The 25106-nt window shown below is 37.5% G+C and overlaps 1 protein-coding gene across 1 annotated transcript in view; it reads left to right on the top strand.

Moving 5' to 3' along the window:
- Positions 1–14562, top strand: part of PLA2G4E (phospholipase A2 group IVE) — a 69606-nt gene extending 55044 nt beyond the window's left edge. The window contains exons 17-20 of the mRNA XM_031952147.1: positions 1557–1760; positions 4261–4427; positions 10251–10440; positions 12812–14562. Coding sequence (XP_031808007.1) covers positions 1557–1760; positions 4261–4427; positions 10251–10440; positions 12812–13032 — 782 coding nt within the window. The 3' untranslated portion in view covers positions 13033–14562. The remainder of the gene's footprint in view (positions 1–1556; positions 1761–4260; positions 4428–10250; positions 10441–12811) is intronic.
- The last annotated feature ends 10544 nt before the right edge of the window (positions 14563–25106 follow it).

Raw genomic sequence — 25106 nt, 5'->3', positions numbered from 1 at the left:
TCTGGCCAGACAATTGTTAAATCAATATGAGCAATTATATATTGAAAATTAACAGAAAAACAAATCCAGACTTGATTTATTGTTGCTGATAGTCTAGATTTAAGAAAGTGATAGGGGAAAATGCTAATGCAGATTAAACATAAGGTATGTCTTGAGTTTTCAGAGCTGGTCATTAAATTTTTACCAGCATTCCTCTGGGAATAACTCTAGAAAGTACCCAAAGGAAAGTAAGCAGTATGGCAAAGACCTTTGATCTGAAGATAAACTGAAGAAACTTGATGTGTCAATTTTACTTGTGAAAGTGAGGGTTCAATAAAATGAAAATTCTATTTATTTATTTAGCATTTTTCCTCAGTTACATTCAAAACAAATTTTTTTTTACAATTGTTTTAAGATTTTTGAGTTCTAGGTTCTCTTCATTATCTCCACCCACAATTGAGTTCTAGGTTCTCTTCATTATCTCCACCCACAAATCTCCACCCACCCATAATGAGAAACCATATGTGAAGTTATATAAAACATTTCCATAAAAGTTAAGTTGTGAATGAAAACATAGATCTCCCACCCTAATGAAAATAAAACCCCTCTAGAAAAATTAAGTTAAAAATAAAAAGAGAGAGAATACTTCAATCTGTATTTAGACACAATCAGTTCCTTCTTTGGGTATGGATAGGATTTTTCATCGTAAGTCCTTCAGAGTAGTTGTGAATGATTACACTACTGAGAATAGCAAAGTTGTAAAATGAAAATATTAAAGAATAAAAAGACCTATTTATTTACATGTTGTTTTTCCCATTGGAATGTGAGGTCCTTGTTGGTATCCAGGGCTTAGCACCATAACCAGCATAGAATAAACACTTTAAAATGTTTGTTGATGGATTGATTGATAGGGAAAAAAAAATAAAGGTTTAAGGGAACCTGATAATTATCATAAGTGTCTTGTAGAGGAAATTTACTTGGTCCCAGATTACAAAAACAGGAGCAAAAGATGAAATCTGCAAAAAGACAAGTGTAGGTTTGATATAATGTGAAAACCTACTAATAATTGGGACCATCCCAAATGGAATGAGCTGCCTTTGATACAGTGGCTTCTCTCTCCTTGGAGCTCTTCAAGCTGGGGGGAAGGAGAAGGGGAAAGAGATAGAAAGGGGGGAAGGAAAATGAGATATAATTTGGGTGCTTGAGTTTAGCAATTATAAAAACTTAGAATACCAAGAAACAGAGATGAAGAGATGATGCATTTAGGGATAGGGGAAATAGATTTTATAAAGATGTAATGCAAAAGATGAAATATCAGGTATGAGAGACAGAAAGGCCATTTTTACTGGACTGAAGACACAGTGAAAGGCAATCATGTAGTAAGTCTGGAAAAGTAGGCTAGAACAAGACCACGAAGGGCTTTAATATTTACAAGAAAAGCACTCCTCAGCCTTGGAACTCCAACCCTCTCAGGTGCTGGATGGCAGCATTGTCAAACAATGTCATTAGGTTCCAACTCATTATGTGGAGAAATTTTAGTTTCCTCACCCTGCTCCCTCCCCTCTCTTTTTGTCCAGAGGATGAACCTTTATTACCTGAAATCCCCAAGTGTGAGGCTAACGTCCTGGAGACAACAGTGGTAACTCCTGCCACGAAGCTATCTAACACGCTGCGGGACATCCTCACCTACCGAGCCTTCGTGTCTCAGTTCAACAACTTCCTCCGGGGCCTGCAGCTTCACACAGATTACCTGCAAGAGAGCCAGTTCTCTGCCTGGAAAGGTGAGTTTGATTCCAGGACGTTTCCATTTTTATTTTATTTTGTCTGGGTTGTAAAATTTCCCTCCTTGCCCCTTAGTTCAGCACTATCAAGAATAGTGATGGGCCCCAAAGCAAACAATCAAAAAGCCAATGAATCAACAAGTGTTTATAAAATCCCTACTATGTGCTAGGCAGAGAAAAAGAGAGGCACACAGAGAGACAGAAATAGACACATAGACAGACAGACAGACAGAGGAAACAGAGAGCCCCTGTTTTCTATGTCCTTACATTCCTGGTACAACAGAAAGCTCTACAGTCAGACCCCACCTCTCACAATTATTACCTGTGTGACTTCAGTCAAGTGAGAAGGAAAGGGGAAGGGAATCAGTATTTATATAGCACCCACTATGTGTGAACACTATGCTAAGCACTTTTTATGAAATTTTATCTCAGTTGATCTTTATGATAACCTTCTAGGTAGTGCTATTGCTATTTTCATTTTACTGCTGAGGAAATTAAGGTAAATAGTGGTTAAGTGACTTCCCCAGGCTCACAGTCAGTAAATATCTGAAGTTGTATTTGAATTCAGTGCTTACTGAGTCCAGGCTCAGTGTTATAGTCACTTCAAATCTAGCTGTCTCTATCAACTATTTACTGTGTGATTTTGGTTAAGGTCACTTCATTTCCTTGGCCCTCAGTTCCCTCATCTGTTAAAAAAAAAAAAAAAAAAAAAGATTGAAGTCTGAATTCTCTGTTAATTCTAGATCTCTGATCTTTGAAAGTGTGCATCTATGAGCACAAAGCAGTAATAACTAAGTTGTCCATACTCTCCTCATTTCCTCATCCTGTCTTCCTTCAAGACAGATTAAATCTCACCTTCTGCAAGAGTCCCTTCCCTGCTTGTTCTCCCCACCCACCCTCAAACCCAGGGTCCTCCCTCTGAGATTATCTACCGTTTGCCCTATATGTACAGTGTATTCACACTTTCATTACTTCACTATTTACACACTATCTCTCTTCCATTAGAATTTAAGCTCCTTGAACACAAGGATCATGTTTTTGCTTTCTTTGTGTCCTGGTGCTTTAACACTGCCTTTGACACATAATAGGCATTTGAAATTGTTGTTCAGAGCCTTCATTCTGAAATGTGTTTATTTAGTGTATAGATGTGGGAAAGACTTCAAATCTTAAGAATAATAAGAGAATTCATACTAGAAAGAAACTCTTTGAATGTAATGAATGCAGGAATACTTTTAAGGCCAAGGCAAAGTTTTGTGGCACAAAAGCAAATTCCTACTTTTGAGAAACCCTTTGAATAGATTTTATTTGGAAAAGCTATAAACTACAGAGAACACCTTGTGGGATCTTGGATAATTCTTACTGGTCAAAATAACTGCAGTGTAATCCTTAAATGGAATAAATATAGTTTGCCCTCCTCATAAAAAATATACTTCTTGTTGATGATACAGAGGAATACCAAGGCTTTGTTATGACAATTTTTTAAAAAGTAATTAATTTTAAATTTTATTCTGAACATCAAATAGAATGGGCATGTGTGTGTTTGTGTGTGTATATATGCCTATGTGAGTGTATTTATATATGTGTGTGTGTATGTATATATGCAAATACATACATATAGTATATATGTGTATATATATATAGTAGAAAAAGAAGATTGTCCATGAAAATACACATCTCTATGATGTAGAGCTTGATTTTTTTTCAAAGTATATAAGACCAACCTGCCTGTATAATTTTCTTTCTAAACTTCCTTTAGTTCTTTTTTTCTCCATTAAAGAAAGAAAGAAATCCTCAAAGACTTTTCATTCTCCTTCCTTTCTCTCATTCCTTTCCTTTCTCCTTTCTCTCGTTTTTTTTCTTACCTGCTCTTTTTCTGTTTTCTGTTCCCTTTCTTTTCTTCTTTCTTCCTTTCTTTCCTTCTTTCCTTCCTTCCTACTTTCTTTCCTTCCTTTCCCTTGCCCTCCCATTGAAAAAAGAAAAAAAATTGTATTCAACTTGTCATTTTCACCAAGTTCTTATTTTGTTTCACTTTAATGGGTTTATGAGTCTTTCCCAATAATTTCAATCAGCAAATATTTATTGAACTAGAGCATACAGTGACAGGTTTAGCCCTGAGCCAAAGCAGCTCTGTAAATTTGTCAGGGCTGTGTTGGGTCCTTCCCTTTCACTGAGATCTAATGGGATGATATAACTGGCTTTCTCTGCTCATATTAATGAGATCAACTAAAATCCCTAAGAGAATGTGCTCTTTCAATGATCCCAGACAGAAAGGGATCTCAACTCATTTAGAGATGACATTCCACATTGGTGGAGTGGATGGCAGGACTAGAAAATAATGTACAAGGGACAGCTGGGTTCCCCCTGCTGTTGCAGTGGGCCTTTTGCAAAAGAGACTAGGCTGTGAAGGATCAGACAGAACAACTAGTCCCCATTCAGTACCCCCTAGCTATTCCCTGTTGCTAAAGGAGTATATTAATAACTGAAAGGGCTTGGCTTTCAGACACAGTGCTGGACTGCTTCCCAAACCGACTGACGCAGTCTGAGAATCATCTCTGCCTACTGGATACAGCGTTCTTCGTCAACTCCAGTTACCCACCCCTCCTAAGACCTGAGAGGAGAGCTGATATCATTATACATCTCAATTATTGTGCAGGTTCCCAGATAAAGGCAAGTGATGGGAAATAATAAAAAATTGCAATGGGGAGATTAAGTAAATAGAGGGCTAATTTGAATTCACAGGTCTTTAATTCAAGTTCTGATTCTTTCTTTGGCAAGAAAACACAATCAAAAATAAACTTCCATTTAAATATAACTTCTTTTAAATTTTGAGAATTTTCCAGTACCCGAAATATCTCATGTCTTAGATGAGGGGAAATGTCATGGTGTGTGAGCAAGTTACTTACATTCCTTCGTCCTCAGTTTCCTAATCTGTAAAATGAAGAACTGATCATAGGAGAAAACCCAAGTCTCTCTCAACTGTAGATCTTTGATTCTAGGAATAAAAACTCACTCCCCTTTTGTGTTTTAAGATTTCCAAAGCTCTTTCCTCACAATTCTGTGAGACAAGTACTGCATGTGTGCTGTGGAATGAATACTGATTCTGGAGGTGGAGGCCACTAAATTAAAATCTGTACTCTGATACTGAGCTTGCCACCTGTGGGACCTTGGACAAATCACTTAACACCTTGTGTCTCTTGTTTTCTCAACTGTCAATTAAGTAAAAGCATTAGACTATATGACTTTCCAGGTAGAAGGTTATTTATGATCCACTATATCCCATTTTATAGCTGAGAAGGTAGATAGATTAGTGGATATAGCATGGGGCCTGAAAACAAGACCTGAGTTCAAATGTGACCTCAGACACTAGCTAGTTATGTAGGCAAGTCATTCTGTCAGCCTTAATCCACTGGAGAAGGAAATAGCAAACTACTGGCAGTAGTCTTGCCAAGCTTTACATGGGGTCACAAAGGATGGTACATAACTGAACTATAACAACATAGATAAGAAAAGTCTGATTTTAAGAGATGAAGGGACTTGGCAAATGGTTTCTTAAGTAGGAAATATCAGGGCTGGAACTTGAACTCCAAAACATAAAATAACAAATTTAGAGCTAGTAGGAACCTCAAGGTGTCATATACTCCAACACCTTGTTTTTAAAATGAAGAAAAAGAGGCCCAGAGAGGTTGAATAAATTGCTCAAGCATTTGACTCCAAGTCCAGAAGAGAAGGTGCTCTACTTTTATGCTTTAATCAGGTCAGCTTAAAACAAATTCTACTTATACAGATTCACACTAAATCCTTGTCTGAGCCAAGAGTTTTGGATTTTTTTTCTAAGGTTGATTCACTGGAGCCTGTAATTTCCTTCAATTTTTTCTTTTTCTTTCTTTTTTTTTTTTTTTTTTTTTTTTTGGCCCCTTGGGAGAACACATGGGCTCAGAGTTGGGAGGACATAATGGCCTCTGGAAGCCTAGATGGAGAGAGGCAGAAGAGTTGTTGTTTTCCATGAATAACATGAGCTCAGCCTCCCAATGACTAAAGAGGCATCCAGCTGGCAATCACATTCATCTAAACATCTGGACTAGAGTTTTAATCAACTCCATTAGGAGACTCTTACCCTAGACACTGATTTGAGTCTGTTGCATTTGGAAAGTTTTCCCTAGCTTGTGACAAAGAAAAAAAATTATTAAGAAAAAAATAGATCTCAATTCTAAAGCTTTATACCCTCTAAAGGCATTAGTGTCTTCATTTTAAAAAAAAGAGAAGGGAGAGAAGTTCACATAAAATTACCTTCAAAAAGTATGTTAAAGGTTTCATATTTTGATTCTTACTTTTCATTTATTCAACCAATATTTATGAATTCCTAGTGCCAGATAATAGTGAAGATACCACCAAGATGAATAAGACACAGTCTCTAACCTCAAGAATCATAGGGTCATGGAGCTAGAGCTGGAAGGGACCTCAGAGGTCATGAAGTCCAATCCCTTCATTTTACCAAAGAGCAAAGTGAAATTCAGAAAATTTATTTAATTCACACAAGAAGTGAACCTCAGAAGTGAGATTTGAATCTAGGTCCTCTGAATCACTAACCGATATCATTTCTAATAGAGATCAATAAGGGCTTATTAACAACTTGATAAAGTGACAATCCACTTTTTGTATGTAAGGCAATTAGGGAAAAGCAACTTGCCCAGGAACTCATAGCTCATAGTATTAAGTGTCTGAGGCTAGATTTAAATTCAGGGCTGGTGCTCTATCCATTGCACCATTTATCTGCCCCTAAAGTGATAATTTGATTAATTTATTAATAGTTGACATGGTTATGGTGCTTTGTAAAACATTTTATATACATTATCAAATTTAATCCTCACATTAAGCCCATGAGCTCATACTACAGATGTCATGATTCTCATTATTATTGAAAAGGAAACTGTGTTGTAGGGAAGAGAAGACCTACGTGCAGGAGAAATACAAAGGGCTACAAAGCTCTAACAATAATTTATTTTTTTAATAGTGCTTTTTGGAAAGCTTCATTGAAAATGTTTTCATTCAAATTTCCTGGGGAAGGAGTATTTCAATTTACTTTTCTTTATTCTAAAAATAATTTAAAGTGACCAGAATCATTTAGGGGACCTATGTTTGTTCTACCTTGGAAAACATGAAATTGGGTGCAATAGAGGTGTTGGGCATTTCTTGTAGCAAAATCCAGTAAGCCCAATTGAATTAAAAAGTACTTATTCAGTGATAACTATGTACCAGGCACTGTGTTAGGTGCTAGAAATACAAAGATAAAAGTGAAACAAGATCCTGCCCTCAAATTCTTAGCTAGTATTTAGATACACTTTAAAGATTTACATGAGGAAACTGAGACCAAGAAACAATGACTTGTTCAGGGGCACACAGCTAGTATCTACAGATAGATTTGAATGAAGGTCTTCCTGACTGGTTTGAGTTCTATCCTCCGTGCCACTGAGCTATCATTCAACTGCCTCAGTTTCCTCAATTGTAAAATTGAGATAACATCTATCTCACAGACTTAAGAAGATCAGATGATATAATATTTGTAAAGCACTTAATATCATATCAGATACATAACAAGTGTTTAATAAATGCTTTTTACTTTCCCTTTCTTTGTCCCTCACTCAAGGAGCTTATAGTCAGTCCTGCCAGGGAAAATAACCTACAAAGGATAGGAAAGAAGGATTGTACTGGTGATTTTATTAATAGAAGGAACTCTTCCTTCACCAATGCAGGCTGGCATTTTCTAAGCGATTTTTGGTGTTAGGATTTTACCTATATCCTCTCTCTCTTTCTCTCAACATGTGTATATCCATGTATATAATATTCTATATATAGGGTATAATATTGCCATGTTAAGTGATTCGCCTGAGGTCACATAACTATTCTGTGTCAGAGACAGGACTTTGAATCCATGTATTTCTGACTTCAAGACCAGACCTCTATTCATTATATCATGCAGCCTAAAACATATGTATATAGAAGGATAGAAAAGAGATACAAGATAATTGGAGGAGGAGGGAAAAGAAGGCATTACCTAGTGAGGAAGACCAAGAAAGGCTTCCTGTAGGAAAGGACACTTGAGCTGAACTTGAAAGAAACTAGAGATTTGGGGCAGCTAGGTAGTGCAGTTGTGAGAACACTGGCTCTGATGTCAGAATGATCTAAGTTCAAATCTAGCTCCGAACACTTGCTATTTGTATGATCCAGGGCAAGTCCCTAATTGCTTTGAAAAAATAAACCAACAAAAATAATCTGCCACCATCACCAAAAAAAGAAAGAAGGTTATAGATTTGTTTGTTCAGGGTTTTGTTGTTGTTGTTGTTGTTTTTGGCAAGGCAGTGGAGAGGGTGGAGTTAAGGAATCTGCCCAAGGTCATATAGCTAGATCCAAGATCATACAGCTAGGAAAATAGGGATTCTAAGAAGCAAAATCATGTGAGTAGTAAATCTCTATCCAGGAGAGCCCTCTAAGACTCATGTTTTCCTGGGACACTCATGCATTGTTGGTAGAGTTATGAAATGATCCAACCATTCTGGACAGTAGTTGGTAATATGCCTAAAGGGCTATAAAACTGTAGATATCCTTTGATCCAGCAGTATCTCTATTTTATCTGTATGCCAAAGAGATTATAAAAAAGTGAAAAGGACCCACATGTGCAAAAATGTTTGTAGCAGCCCTTTTTGCAGTGGCAAGGAACTGTTGGGGAATGACTGAATAAATTATGGCATATGAATATAATGGAATGTTATTGTTCTATAAGAAATGATGAGTGGCTAAGATACCACTACACACCTGTCAGATTGGCTAAGATGACAGGAAAGGATAATGATGATTGTTGGAGGGGATGTGGGAAAACTGGGACATTGATTCATTGTTGGTGGAGTTGTGAACGAATCCAACCATTTTGGAGAGTAGTTTGGAACTATGCTCAAAAAGTTGTCAAACTGTGCATACCCTTTGATCTAGCAGTGTTACTACTGGGATTATATCCCAAAGAGATTATAAAGAAGGGAAAGGGACCTGTATGTGCACGAATGTTTGTGGCAGCCCTTTTTGTAGTGGCTAGAAACTGGAAACTGAATGGATGTCCATCAGTTGGAGAATGGCTGAATAAATTGTGGTATATGAAAATTATGGAATATTACTGTTCTGTAAGAAATGACCAACAGGATGATTTCAGAAAGGCCTGGAGAGACTTACACGAACTGATGCTAAGTGAAATGAGCAGGACCAGGAGATCATTATATACTTCAACAACAGTACTAGATGATGACCAGTCCTGATGGATCAGGCCATCCTCAGCAACGAGATCAACCAAATCATTTCTAATGGAGCAGTAATGAACTGAACTAGCTATACCCAGAAAAAGAACTCTGGGAGATGACTAAAAACCATTACATTGAATTCCCAGTCCCTATATTTATGCACACCTGCATCTTTGATTTCCTTCACAAGCTAGTTGTACAATAATTCAGAGTCTGATTCTTTTTGTACAGCAAAATGATGTTTTGGTCATGTATGCTTATTGTGTATCTAAGTTATATTTTAATATATTTGACATCTACTGGTCATCCTGCCATTTAGGGGAGGGGGTGGGGGGGGGGTAAGAGGTGGGGAATTGGAACAAGAGGTTTGGCAATTGTTGATGCTGTGGAGTTGCCCATGTATATGTCCTGTAGATTAAAGGCTATTAAATAAAAAAAAAAAAAAAAATTAAAAAAAAAAAAAAAAAAAAAAAGAAATGATGAGTGGGCTGATAAGAAAAAAGCCGGAAAGATAGACATGAACTGATGCTAAGTGAAGAGAGCAGAACCAAGAGAACATTGTACACAACAAGATTATGTGATAATCAACTGTGATGGACTTTGTTCTTTTCAACAATGAGATGATTTAGATCATTTGCAATGGTCTTGTGATAGAGAGAGAGCCGTCTGCATCCAGAGAGAGGACTATGGGGATTGAATGTGAATCAAAACCTACATTTTCACCTTTTGTTGCTGTTGTTTGCTTGTTTTCTTTTTTTTCTTTCTCTAGTTTTTTTTTCCTTTTGATCTTATTTTTCTTGTGCAGCTTGACGAATATGAAAGTATGTTTAGAAGAAATGCCCATGTTAAATCTTTGTCCGATTGCTTGCTTCCTAGGGAGTGGGGGGAGAGGGAGAAAAATTTGGATTAAAAGGTTTGTAAAGGTAAATGTTGTAAACTATCTTTTTATGTATTTGGAAAAATGAAACATTTAAATAAAAAATAAAAGAATTTTAAAAGATTTTTTTAAAAGACTCATGTCGGAGCAGCGAGGTGGTACAGTGGATAGAGCACCAGCCCTGAAGTTAGGAGGACCTGAGTTTAAATTTGCCCTCAGGCACATAACACTTCCTAGCTGTGTGACCCTGGGCAAGTCACTTAGCCTCAAATACCTCAGGAAAAAGAAAAAAAAAAAAGACTCATGTTTTCTCCTGTAATATTTTTCCAGCCCCTAAAACAGACCTGTGAATACTGCAAAGTACAGAATATTCCATTTCCTGAATATAATGTGAAAGAAGAAAGTGAAGATGTTCTAAAGGAGTGTTACTTGTTGGCACCTGATGAAGATGCCCCAGATGCCCCAGTAGTGGTTTTCTTTCCACTCATCAATGGCTCTTTCCAAAAGTATAAAGCCCCAGGTAAGTTACTCTCCCTTTTAGAATCACCCCAGGATTGGTCCCAAAGACACTGATGACCCTTTGAATGAGAATTCTAGAAACAGGAAGTCCTTTCATAGGGGGCTACAAGAACCTCTGAGCTCACCTAGATCTTTGATTAGAAAAAAGAAGGCCCCCCGCTGGCTGTAAAAACTCTATAGCAGAAGGTTTAACCAGGGTAGCCCCAACCTATTGCCTCAAGCTATTAAGATGTAGGGGCCATTCATAACATTTGATCAGTAGCACAGAGTTAAGAAATGACCAGCAGGATGGTTTCAGGGAGGCCTGGAGAGATTTGCATGAACTGATGCTAAGTTAAATGAGCAGAACCAGGAGATCATTATACATGGCAACAAGATTATACGATGATCAATTCTGATGGATGCAGCTATTTTCAACATTGAGATGATTCAGATCAGTCTTAATGATCTTGTAGTGAAGAGAGCCATCTACACTTAGAGAGAGGATTGTGGGAATTGAGTGTGGTTTACAACATAGCATTTTCATTCTTTTTGTTGTTATTTGCTTGAATTTTATTTTTTCATTTTTTTCCCTGTTTGATTTGATTTTTCTTGTGCAGCAAGATAATTTTTTTAATTAAAGCTTTTTATTTGCAAAACATGTGCATGGGTAATTTTTCAACATTGATCCTTGCAAAACTTTCTGTTCCAAAATTTCCCCTTCTTCCCCCCACCCTCTCCTTTAGATGGCAGGTAGTCCAATACATGTTAAATATGTTAAAATATATGTTAAATCCAATATATGTATACATAGTTATACAGTTATCTTGCTGCACAAGAAAAATTGGATCAATAAGGAAAAAAAAACCTGAGAGTGAAAACAAAATGCAAGCAAACAACAAGAGAAAGAGTGAAAGTACTATGTTGTGATCCATACTCAGTTCCCATAATCCTTTCTCTGGGTTTTGATGGCTCTCTTTATCACTGAACAATTGGAACTAGTTTGCAACATCTCATTGATGAAGAGAGCCACGACCATCAGAATTAATCATTGTATAGTCTTGTTGTTGCCATATACAATGATCTCCTGGTTCTGCTCATTTCACTTAACAACAATTCATGTAAGTCTCTCCAGGCCTCTTTGAAATCATCCACAGCAAAATAATTGTATAAATATGTATGCATATATTGGATTTAACATATATTTTTACTATGTTAAATATATATTGGATTACTTGCCATGTAGGGGAGGAGATAGGCATAGAAGGGGGAAACTGGAACACAAGGTTTTGCAAGAGTTAATTTTGAAAATTATCCATGCATATGTTTTGAAAATATAAGAAGCTTTAATAAAAACAAAAACAACAACAACTGAGCTTAGCACCTAATTGGAAAGAATAACTAGCTAAAACAGGAATTTTGTCAATTAACTTAGTGAATTTAATTTCTAAAATAAAATAGGAAGTTTGGGTCTTCCTCCTGCATTCAATTATAGTCACACTCCAGGTAAGATCCCCCTTAGCCTGGCAAGTTCTCCCCACTAAAAGCATTGATTTGTCTCCAAGCTGCTACTGTATCACCTTTTCTGAGAATGGTTATTAGTTTTACTACACTTGTAAGGGTGAACAGAGAGCCAAGAAATCCTGAATCCCAATCCTACCTCAGATTTACTAATCTATATGACCATACATAACTCATTTAATTTTTCTCTACTTGTGTTAAAGTGGGATTGACAACTGAATCTACCTCCTAAGGTTATTGTAACTTCAAATGAGTTATCACATATAAAATGCTTTGCAAACATTTAGTATATTATTAGTAAAGCCTACTCAGAACATGCTTGCCTCTGGTAAGATGATAAAGCCAACTAATTCTTACCTCTTCAGCCTTACTGGTCTATATGCCCAGTGGGAGCAATAGCCCAAGAGCACAACCAGTGCAGGATCTCATGTTCTCTGGAACTTAATCTTAAAAGATTGCCTAGGGCATTGAGAAAGCAAATTATTGTCCAAGATCATACAACCAGTATTTTTCAGAATGGGATTTAAAACAAGTGTTCCTCGCTTTGGGGTCAGCTTTCTGTCGACCATACCTAGCATGCACATATAGGGTAACAAAGAAGCATGTGATCAGGGAGAACCCGAAGAATGATGTCAGCTCAGACATTTCAAGAGCCTGTAAGGGAAACAGATCAGATTGCAGGAAGGGTCAGACTATAGTTCAAGAAATGTTATAAACCAAACCCTTTCCTTGATTAGGTTGTTCCTTATTTGGAAAGATAGTTTCCAAATGTTCCTCCATCATTCAAATGTTCCCAATCCCTAGGAGGGATATAAGTTAATGATCAACAGAATTTTGAGAGGGGCTTGAGTCTCTCTTTGTTCTTCCCTTAGGTGTAGAACGGAGCCCTGATGAAATGGAGGATGGAAATGTTGACATCTATGGCCATAATACTCCCTATGCCACCAAGGAGGTAACATATACAGAGTCTGCTTTTGACCGAATGGTGAACCTCTCTGAATACAACATCCTGAATAACGCAGACATGATTCTTCAGGGATTACGTCTAGCTGTGGAAAGGAAGAAGCAATTCAAAAAAATGTGCTCATCGTAAACATGGTGACCCTCACAGAGAGCGGTTCTGTTTCTTCCACTATTATATGAGAGTCCAATGCCAACTGATTGGTTGATAGGGGATGTGTTTTCCAGCTGAGAGAAGGACACACTCAACCTGACTTGGACGTGGACCTGCTACGCGTACTAGGGAGAGGGAGATGAGAGGGAAGGGGAAAAGCCAAAATCACAACTGAGAGGGACATTGGGCTTTCATACCCAAGATGAAACCCTTGACATATTCTTAATTTAGAAAAAAAAAAAAAGAAAGAAAGAAAGAAACCCTCTTCTGGAATAACTCCCTAAAGTGAAGGGAGCACCATTGCCACAGGTATGCCATCATCTGAGAAGACTAAGAATTTGTGACAGGGAAAAAATCTAGAATCAGAGCTTATTTTAGCGGAGAAGAAACTTGATACAGTAGAAAAAGAAGAGGGGGGGAAAGTATTTGTAATCAGAAGACTTGAACTGAAATCCAAAAGTTTTGTCACTTAATATTTGTATGACTGTGAGCAATTCATTTCACCTCTCTAGTTATAGGATAAGAAGAACTAACTGAAAAGATCATTCTTCTCTATAAAGTGCATATAATGACTTCAGCCTCTTCTCTCTCTCATCTGCCCCAGGAAAAGGGGGATGTGATCTGTAAAGCAGTTTTAGATTTCTCCAGGAAAAAAAAATTAAATTTATATTACTATGGTCATTTTTATTGGTCAGGGTACTGATGATGTGTAGACAACAAAGCCATTTTGACATCTTCAATGACATAGCCAAGCAGGTGATCAGATTTTAGTTTACTGCTCAGAATTAAAATGGACTCTTGATTACATGAAATCTGTTTAATAAAATAAGCAGAGCTCCCAGCAAATAATAGGCAAAATTCAAGACATGTTTAGATTGCTGATGTTAGGGAATAGCACTGCTCAGGGATATAGTTTAGAAACTATGATAAAGACTCCCAACAACAATTTGGAAAAGCCTGTAAGCTATGAGAGTCCTGCAATAGAGAATTCTGAGCCATGTTCATGGACCATTGACTTCACAGAATAGGTGTTCTCAGGACCCAGAAGCCAAGGTCAACTGAAAGTGTCCTCTTGGAGTATTTGATTTTGGGTCCTTTTCCACCTCTACCTCTCTCCTTGCCATTCACAATCAGGTCATGATTACTATTATTTATCATGTAAGCATAATAATTTAAATTATTGAAGAGTGAGCCAAATTACAGGGCCTGTGTATGTTGAAGGTGAAAACAACAGGATCCTTAATTACCTTGAAGCTCAGATAATGAGATTTATATACATACTGTATTACATGAAAGTATCAATTCTTTGGTGAACTTCAATATTGAATTAAACTGATGGTTTAATCAGTGTATTTGATTATTCTGCTCTTATTGTCTGATTAACATAAATCTTAGTCACATCCTCAACACTATACCTAGATTACTACAATAACTACAATAACTAATTGATCTCTGTCTTTTCCTCTGCTCCTAGCCCAGCATATCCTAGTTTTAGAATTCTCATGAGTTTGCTTGTCATCTCTATGTATGATTCTCAGATCTATATAATAATAATTAACATTTATTTAGTACTTTAAAATTTGCATACCTCTTTTACACATTTTATCTTATTTGATCCTCACAACAATCCTATGAGTTAGATGCTGCTAATGTTGTTCATCTTTCTGGAAGGGGACCAAAGGGTGATTCACCTGCAAATGAATTGGATTTGAGTGAGGCAGTTGTTGTGCAAAGTCAGCAGCCTCACTCCAACTTTGGAGTCCAATAGCAAGACAAAGGTCAAGATTGCTGGTAATGGCCCAGGATGCAGCAGTGGGTGACCTTGACCTTTCTAAATTCTGGTCTTTCCAAGGTGTCTGAAGCTACACTCATTTAATGACTAAAGGGTAGAAAAGAATTGGGACAAAAGGTGGCTCAATTTACCACCTAAAAGATCTCTGTCTGAGAAGGGAAGACCCTCAGAGTTTGGGGTCAGAACAATAACAACAACAAAAAAGATTGCTATTTGCACACATTTTAATCCATCAGAACCTAAGCCACAGAGGTTTGGGTTGGGACTATTTTTGGCCATTCAATGAAACCCAGAATGATTTGGGTTTAAAAGCATAGTCAAATGACTCCATTTAAAACACAATGGGCTTTTTAAAAGCCTGTTTTTCTGAGCTATATTTTTTTCTTTATGCTTGTATTTTTATAATATTTATTAAAATACATGCAAAATAGTTTTCAAAATTCATCCTTACAAAACCTTGTGTTCCAAATTTTTCTCTCCCTCCCCGCCAACTCCCTTCTTTCCCTTCTTCTAGACAACAAATAAGCCAAGGTAGGTTAAACATGTGCAATTCTTTTAAAACATGTTTCCACATGTATGATATTGCACAAGAAAAATCAAATCAAAAGGTGGAAAAATGAGAAAGAAAAAAACAGCAACAAAAAAGGTGAAAATACTATATTGTGATCCACATTCAGTCCTCATAGTCCTCTCTCTGGATGCAGATGACTTTCTTCATCACAAGTCTATTGGAATTAGCCTGAATCATCTCATTGTTAAAAAGCACCAGGTCCATCACAGTTGATCATCATATAAGCATCTTGTTGCTGTGTACAATGTTCTCTTGGTTCTATTCACTTTTAGTTCATGTAAGTCTGTCTAAGTCTTTCTGAAATTATCCTACTGATCATTTCTTATAGAACAATATTCCATAACATTCATATGCCATAACTTATTCAGTCATTCCCCAACTGATGGGCATCTATTGAGGTTAGGAAAGGGGACCCCAAAAGTTTGGGGTCACAGACTGGTGTCACAAAGGATGTCAGAAGAATTTGCAGGCTTGAACCCATTTCCTTGTCAAGGGGCAAAGTATAATGTTCTCTTCTCTATTGTTCTCTGAGAGCAGGTTTCTTGGGGAGATTCTGGAGACAGCCTTAGTTTCAGTTTAGTGTAATAATCACCTCAAATTCAGCCAGGAGTTAAAGTCCAGTCCTCTTCCAAAATATCCCAGTTTGCTTTCTTAGAGGCCTATCTCTCTCTTTGGTTCCAAGAGCTCCTGTTGCTAGTCCTTTGCCTCTTCCAGCTTCAGCCTCTCTTCTTCCGAATGTCTCCAGCCAGGACAAAGGTGAAAGTTGGAATAAATCTGTCTTGCCTCCTCTAGTGGGCTCCTCCTCTAGTGGGCTCTTCTCCTCCAAGAGTGGGATTGTGGGTTCTCTGTGACTTGTGAATCTCCTGGACTTGTGAATCTCCCGAAGTCTCTAGTGGGCTTCTGGAAGCTCTTCCTTAAATATGCTCTCTTAAAAGTGTGAATTCTAAAGGTATGAGAGGTGTGAACTAATATGTGAACTCTCCCAAAGGTATGAACTCTGAAGGTGTGAACCAAGTACATATCAACTCCAGTGACTTAGTACCTTGTTTCAAGTTTTGGTCCATAACAGCAAAGTTGTATTGTAATTGTAATGCCAATTATAGCGGGCTAAGTTCCAGAAGACATTAGCAGAAAGCCAGGAGCAAGAAGATAAATTTATAGAAAAAAGAGAGACCAGGAGCTTCATTTTACTTATTTGCTAATTTTATGGCTTACAAATAAGTTTGAGGGGTGATCTTATTCACTATTGTCTCAGGAACTTGGTTATTACTGACCAACAGATTATCTATCTGACAGTAATGTTTGTAGGACTATTCTAAGACCAGAACACATTGAAATCATTGACAGATTGTTAGAACGAGCACTCTTAGGTAAGAAGGCTTCAGGATCACTAATATATCTTCCCTAAAATCCAAGGGAAGAAATATTATTACATTCCTAGGCCAGAGAACTTTTACATTCATTGACAGACAGATCATCAGAACAACAGCACTCTTAGATTACAGGGCCTTAGGATTACTAATATATCTTCCCTAAAATCCAAGAGAAGAAATATCATTATGTTCCTCTACAATTATTTATGGATTGTTAGAACAAGATCACTCCTAGGTCAGGGGGTCTCAAAATCATTGTGGTCTCCCCTAGAAGTCATACTGAAGAAGGGACCTCAAAATTCTAAAACTCCTTAAAGGAGAAAATCTTCAACTCTGCCTCAGTGAGGGGACCCACCAGAGGGAAACAAGACAAATAGTTTCATTCTGTTATCTAGGTAGGGTTGGTTCAGTCTTGAGCAAAAGAATTCCAACCCTATTGAATTAAAAAAACTCATTCAATTCTATTCAAATTCCAGCTCAAGCTGAAACCCAGCTTGTAGATGAGCCAACTTGAGACTCCACCCACTAGCCCCCTTCAGCTTGTAGCCAAAGCTTCTATTATAAAAGAGCCAAACTAAAATCCTCTCTTGGCAGAGGTTCTAAACATGCCATGCTATGTCATGCTAGGCTATGCTATGCCGTGCCAAGGAAGCCTCTGCCCACTGGAATAATATTCTTTTCTAGTGCTACCCTCTCTTTATCCTCACCTATTTCCCTAACGAAATTTTATGCCTCTCTGTCAGGATTTTTAACCTTACTTCCCAATCCCTATAATAAACCTCTTTTATGAATCTAGGTTTTCGGGTTTGTAAATTCCTTTACAGAGAATCTCTGCGCCTCCGGAAGGGAAATCCCAAAACTCCTTACCCTTCTGCTGAACCCAAAGGGGGTGGAAGGGAGCCAAACCTCTCCATTTGGTTCTCTGAACCCTGAATCACTAGACCATATCATTTTAACTCCCTGACCACCAGAAACCTAATCTCATTTTGGTTCCCTAAATCTAGACCTCATCATTTGGTTCCCTACTAAAGGGAATCCCAAAAGCTAAACCTCATTATATTTTTGGTTCCCATACTGGGAGCCCTGAAAACTAGACTTCACCTCATCAAGACCACATCACATCCATTCAGTTTCCATTTCCTTGCCACAACAAAAAGGGCTGCTACAAACATTTTTGTACATGTGACTTTTTTTCTCTTTTTTATGATTTCTTTGGGATACAGACCCAGTAGAAACACTGCTGGATCAAAAGGTGTGCACAGTTTGATAGCCCTTTGGGCATAGTTCCAAATTGCAGTGCCATATTTTTGAAAAATCAAATATGAAAATTGCTTTTTTAAAGAAGAAACTATTATTATCTCCATTTTACAGATAAGAAAACTGAATCAGACAGTGGTTTATTTTCTTGCCTACTTGCAGTGTCAGAAACAATTTTAGAACTTGAGTTTTCCTGATTTCAAGTCTAGCATCCTGTGTCAACTAACTGTGTGACCCGGCACAAGTCATTTAACCCATATTTGCATCAGTTCCTTATCTAAAATGGGGAGACACTGGGGAAGGAAACAGCAAACCATTCCAGTATCTCTGCCAAGAAAACCCCATAGTATCACTAAGAATTGGATATGACTCAACAATTTTCCATTTCTAGAATATGTCCTTCCCATCTCTTAGAATTTCTTGTTTCATTCCAGATTCATCCCAGATACTACTTCCACATGTGGCTCACAAGTGCTAGTACTCTTGTTGAGGTTGGGAAGGGAAACCCCAAAGTCCCAGATTGGTGTCCTGAGGTGTCTCAAAAGAATTTGAAGGCTTGAACCCATTTCCTAATCAAGAGGCTAAGTTTTATTGAAAGTAATGGTATGCCATTACAAAGTGGACTGAATTCTAAGGGAATCCAGTAAAGAAACAGAGGATAGAGCATCAGCCCTGAAATCAGGAGGATCTGAGTTCAAATTTGACCTCAAACACTGAGCACTTCCTTGTTGTGTGACCCGGGGCAAGTCACTTAACCTTGTGAGGGATAGAAAATCCTATCCAAAAATGATTACTCAGAAGTAAAAAGCAGAAAAGTTGTTTATTTAATTAATTCTCATGAGAATGAGCAATTCCACCGCGAGGAGGGAAAGAGAGAGAGCTCACGGTAAAAGGGCTAAAGAAGGGGATAAGGTATACAGTTTATATAGGTTTTAAATACAAAGGCAACTAATTGGCCAGATGTTGGTAACTTGAACAGTGATAAATGTCATCATTCGAGGTTAAATACATATGTCTAAAATCTAAGTACATATTGGCTACCACTCAACATAGTCACATAGGTCACAGAGACCTAGAGAAACTAAAAATACAGAAGAGGAAGTTAAATGTCCTTGGAAGTTCAGCTGCTGGAAGTTCTTCACTTTATCTTTACTACATACAGCTGCTGGAAGTTCTTCAACTACACACACACACACACACACACACACACACACAACCCCAATTGTCCCAGAAAAAAAAAAGGAACAGAAAGCAAAGGAGATACTCTTACACAGTTTTCAATCATAGATATGCTAATTTGATGGCTCATAGTAGGAAAGAATGCTACCCTTTCCCCCCATGTCCCCCAAGGAGTGGTTCCCGGTTGATTAGATTATTACTGACAAGATTACGAGTCAGCAATGAATTGGAGTGGTCTTATTCACAGTTGTCTCTGGAGTTTGATCTGTGGGAGTTTCCTGAGGCCAGAAGCTATTTGGCTAAGGAGTGGACAGAATCAGATAGACTAGGTGTGCGAGTTTCCTGAGGTAGATTCCAAAGCCAGAGACCCAGGACCACTAAACCATTAGAACAGAAGCCCCTCCTCCCAGGGTCAGGAGACCACAAAATCACATTACATCACTTTCATTACTAAAGAAATTACATATATACATATACCTATACCCACCAAGTCTATCTATCTTTCCATCTATCTCTTTGTGTGGGACAATGACTACTAGAATCAAAAGTTCAGAGTCTGAGTCAGAGATCAGAAAAGGTCTTTATTTTTTCTCATGAGAAAAGGCACAGCTCTCACTTGGTCAGGGACAGCCAGGAAGTGCAATGTACAGAAGGGTGCACTCCCCCTTTGCTCTAATCCTAACCCCATCCCTAATCCTCTGTTTTACATCACCATTTCCTGGTAAGACTAGCTCACAATCTTCTTGCTAGTACTAACTAATGGATGCAAAGCAGTATCAATCCTTCATTAGCCTAATTATTCATAGCTAATCTATAATTTATCATTACATTACACTTTACAAAATGTCATTATGTATTTTCTTTCACCAAATTCGAAAGCATCCAATCAAAAGGGGCTAGTATGATTTCTCTTTAACATTATTTCATCATGGGTTGTAAAGCTGAGCCTGTGTAGAGATAAGAGTGTAGCAGTGAGGAAACTTCACTAAATGTCATTTCTTACATCTCCATCTATCTATCATCTCCCTATTTTTAGATGCTTATATTTAATGAAGAAAGAAAATATGTAAAAGAGAGATAAAAAGTTGGGAATGAGGGTGGGGAAGGTACCAGATATAGGAAATATGTGTGTGTGTATATGTGCATGTACTTATGTAAACATACACATATAGTTTCATGAATATATATATATATATATATTTTTATTGTGTACATACACATGTACATGTACAATAGCCATTTCCCAATAAATAAAGAATCAAAGCATATGAACAGGCACTTTTCAAAAAAAAGAAAGAAAGAAAGAAATTCAAGGCATCAACAATCACCTGGAAAAATGCTCTAGATCACTAATAATTGGAGAAACACTATTAGAGCAATGTTTACGTTCTACTTCATTTTTATCAGGGCAAGGATGGCAAAAGAACAAATGACAAATGTTGGTAGTACTATGGAAAAGCAAATATATTTTCCAGACATTCTGGAAAGGAATTTGGAACTATGCACAGCAAGTTACCAAACTGTGCATAACCTTTGATTATGTATACCAAAGAAATCAAAGGAGTGGGGAAATCTGTAAAAATGCAATAGCTCTTTGCATAGTAGTCCTAAACTGGAAACCAGGGTGGCAGTATGAGAAATGGATGGGCATTTTGGTTTCCACAGTTATGAAAATCAAATTGAAAAAAATTAAACAAATTAGAAAATTGAAACCCATAAGGAAAACAAAGAATAATCAAGGGTGGAGGTTGTCTTCCCCCAAAAGAATGCAAGCTCCATAGGGGCAGGGACTGCCTTTTGTAATCAGGTACAGTGGTCTGAGATTTGAAAAGAATCTTTTGTCCTCTGCCCTTAGCCTTCCTTTGTTAACACACCCCTTCTAGAATGTAAACTCTTTTGGAAGCTCCAGGGACTGATTATTTAATAAAGGATGAAGATTCATGTAACTTCTATAACATCCAATTAATGAGGAATCAGGGGAGGGACTTGTGCTTCAGGGTAGGAAATAAAATGCTGCCTTTGGAGTTTCAAAGGTGTGTCTACTCACCTAGACATCCATTCTTGAAAGAATGTAAAATAAAACTTTCCTGCATTCATCAGTGAGTCTGTGGAATTTTGGCAAGATATTTTGTTTCTTACAAATGGGGGTTCTTCTGGGATCCAGACATTTTGAGTTTAGGGTGGCTCCTGTCAAAAAACGAGGAGACATGTTCTGTTGATTTTAATGGCCTTGCTCTGCTTGGGTTCCCCCACTCAAACTATCCAAGATCCTAGGACCATATTGATAAGTAAGGTCACTGATAAGTCAAGGAATCAAGAAAGAAAATAGAGGAGGTTCTGCAGCAACCAGGCAACTGTGCACAAACCAAAGGTAAGAATGTGGACTATCTAGTATTGCCTTTAGTGGCTGTGGCTTGAGGTGTCAGGTTAGTAAGATGGGAAATTTAATAGCACCAAGGAGTGGGAACTCCTGGAACACACCTTTCATATAGTCTGGAAGAGAGGGCATGTCAGAAAATCCAGAGTTGAGTAAATATTAGTGATCTGGGATGATTGGAGTGTGGAGATATCACACCGGAGTGCAGGAAGGATCTGCACAAGAGCTGTATTTATAAGAAACTCTAGGGGAGAAGTAAAGATGTAGGTCTCTGGAAGAGAAGAGAAGAAAAGAGAATCTTTTCTAAGAAGTAGGGAAGGAACAACTCTGTACTAGACAGAAAGAAAATGAATTTAAAAGAAGTTTGTGTCTGTGTTTTGTCTTCTATGTTTCAGTAAGCTGAATTACAAAAGGAAAAAAATGTGGCCATTTTAGGATTTAAAAGTGCTTGTGATGCATCTTAATGCAAAGTAAACTCAATTTTTCTTAAGCTTTCAAGTTTCTCTCCCTAGAGGAGACTGGAAATGACCAGAGCCACTGAGTGTGGACTTTTTCCAGTCCAGCATCTTCAAAGAATGGTAGGCTTCCCCAAAACTCCATGCTCTGGAATCTGCCTCATTTTCTCTCTAGATGGGTCCCTATGTTCCCTATCCCCTCAGAGCCCCAAAACTCTTCTCAAGGGACTCTGAACTCTGTGAAAGGGGTATGGTCTTGTTTCCATGTGGCTTGGGAAAATCTAGGGAAATCTATTTTCACTTTAAAATCTTTTCTCTTTTCCAATACAGCAATTCACATAGAGAAGAGTACAAAATTTAGGAGGGGAGATAGGAGATATTGCCATTTTGCTCCCAGGAGCCTTTGTTTCCATCTCAGGGCACAAATACTTTACTGCTATTTTCAAAGATTTTGGGCAATCTAGAAGAATGGGGTTTTTGAGGGGAAAGAGGAATTTTCTCCCAAAAATGTGACCTAAATTACTGTGTATTTAAATTTAAATGGTATATGATAGAATTACTTTCAACTAATGCATTTGGAAATAAGATTTTAGAAATGTGTGTGCATTAATATTGAAATATTACTACAAGAAGTTTAAATTTCTATTTGATTTGATTTTAAGTCTTAAAATAAGGTTATTAAAACAAAATTCTCTGGTAACTTATCTAAAGAGATCACATATTTGTATCTCCTAATTGGATGAAATATGTTGCTTTCTAAATTGTATATTGGGCAATTTGTAAAAATTATTGAAGGGGGAGAAAAACTGTTCCCTTTACTGAAACTGTGTTCTCTTTAAAATTATCACTCTGAAACTGTGTTCCCTTTTGATCTGTGATCCCTTTTGGAGTGTCCCCCCAGATACATTATCTTTCGGGGATGCCAGACCCATTGATTCAATTAGAAATCCTGGTCAAAAAGTACCCCTTTGAAGTATTGTTAATTCCAACAGGAGATCTGGGCCGGATACCAATAAGCATCTAGGCCTGTGAACCTTGGCTTCCTTTCAATATGAAGCCTCAAGAGTAGGCTTTTCTAAAAGGGCAGTTTCTAAACTCACTCCTTGCAGAAGGTCCAAAGCAGCTTGCTAGAACCCTGCCCACTAAGAAGGCATTCTCTTCTCAATGTCAGCCTTCATTTCCCTGATAGGACTTTGCCACTAAAGAAGTCATTCTCTTAGAAGAACTGGCTTCCTGTCCAACAATAAGCTTTCATTTTTGCCAATTAATAATCTGGGTTTCATGAATTCTTTCATGAAAAACCTGTGTGCCGACCATAAGGGGATTTTAATAACTCTCTGACTGGCATTAACCTCATCATTATGAACTATACTTTAAAATGTTGTCAGCTCTCCTGGCTATATGTATAAGCTTTATGAAATTTGGTCCAAAGTTATTTAGATATTACCTACATTATGAATTTAAAGTTTTAAAAAAAATTGTTTTAAAAACAAGGGACAAGAAAGGTTGATTAGCAAAAGCAGTTGATAGTTTGAATGGAACATCCAGTTAGAATCTCACAAGCTAAAATATTGATTTTTAAAGTAACCTTTTTTCAATTGGTGTGTATGTTAAAATTGGAAAATTGACTGTAAATTACATGGGATTCCTATCCATTTTTGTGATAGGCGATGTTATATCTATTTGATGTAATAGAACTGTGTCCCCTGATCTTTGTGGAGGGTGGGCTACCTGGCCTGAGGAAATTCCTAAAAATGATCCCACTCTCCTACTTGGTTCTCGCAGGAATCACTCACTTCCAATTAATCTGTGAATCACTTTGGTCTGTGAAACAATCACCACCTTATTGATTTGAAAATTAGCCTTTAAGTGCTCATAGAAGACTAATCAAAAAATGATTCTGTACCCAAACCTTTGCTAATTCCTATTTGGAACTGGCCCACTGGGTAACTTCTCAGTGTAAAGATAAACTTTTTTTTCCCCAAAAACCTTACCTGCAGATCAGGACTGTGAATTCTGTGACACCAGTCTGGCAACTCCATTTCTGTTGGGTATCTCTCACCCTTCATCTCTCACCTCTTAATATTATGAAAATTGTGAGACTGCTACTTAAATTATTTGCAATTATTGTCATAATATTGAAACCTAAATTGATAATTATTATTGATATGGATTAGGATGTTGGACACAGAGAAACAAATGTTGGGCACAACAAGAAACAGAAGGTTGGGCACAGACACAAAGAGGAGTGGGATGTTGGGTTGCACCAAATAATGTAATTTGAGGATCCAAAAGTGATGTGGTTATGTTGAGGTATGAGAAATGAGGAGTGAGAGACACCCTAACAGAGATGGGACCCCCAGGTTTTTGTGGAAGAATTTGCAGTCCCAATCTCCAGGCAAGGTTTTTGCCAAAAAAAAAAAAAAAAAAGTGTTTATTTTACACTGAGATGTTCCCTCAGTGGGCTCTTCCAGATAGGGAATTGGATTTCACATGTATACTTGTCAAATTATAGAATTGTAGAGGCTTGAATAGCCATAGATAAGTAGGTACAATTGTGTCCTAATAGAGAAAGAGGATTTTTATGTTCAATTTGGAATAATGTTTGATTTGCTACAAGGGTTAGACATTTAGAAAATGCAGATTAAAGAGTAAGTTGATTATACATGTAATAGGTATAGCTCTCTTAGCAAGATTTGGAATCAAGTAAAGGATTTAAGACAAGTGATAGACAACAATACCCGAACAGAATTGGTAAAGTACTCTGTAAAGGGTCTGAACAAAAAGCAATTTCTATGTCTGTGCTACAGGTTGTCCCATGTCCAGATGTACCATTCCCTTTGGATATGAAAAAACAGGGGAGAAAATTTCTCCTGTTCCCAAAATAACATTCCTGGGGAGAATTGCAGTGCTTTATTCTATCTTTCCCTTCTGTAAGGGAATAAACCAGGCTATCCTAGACCCTTAGCTCTGGAGATCAATCAGCTAGCCTCTCAGGAGAATGGTGAGAGATTTCAAAATCTAGGGATTATAGTGGCATGTACTGAGA

The sequence above is a fragment of the Sarcophilus harrisii genome, chromosome 2, assembly GCF_902635505.1.
Source record: "Sarcophilus harrisii chromosome 2, mSarHar1.11, whole genome shotgun sequence".
NCBI classification, from domain to species: domain Eukaryota; kingdom Metazoa; phylum Chordata; class Mammalia; order Dasyuromorphia; family Dasyuridae; genus Sarcophilus; species Sarcophilus harrisii.
This window is presented reverse-complemented; position numbering and strand designations above follow the sequence as displayed.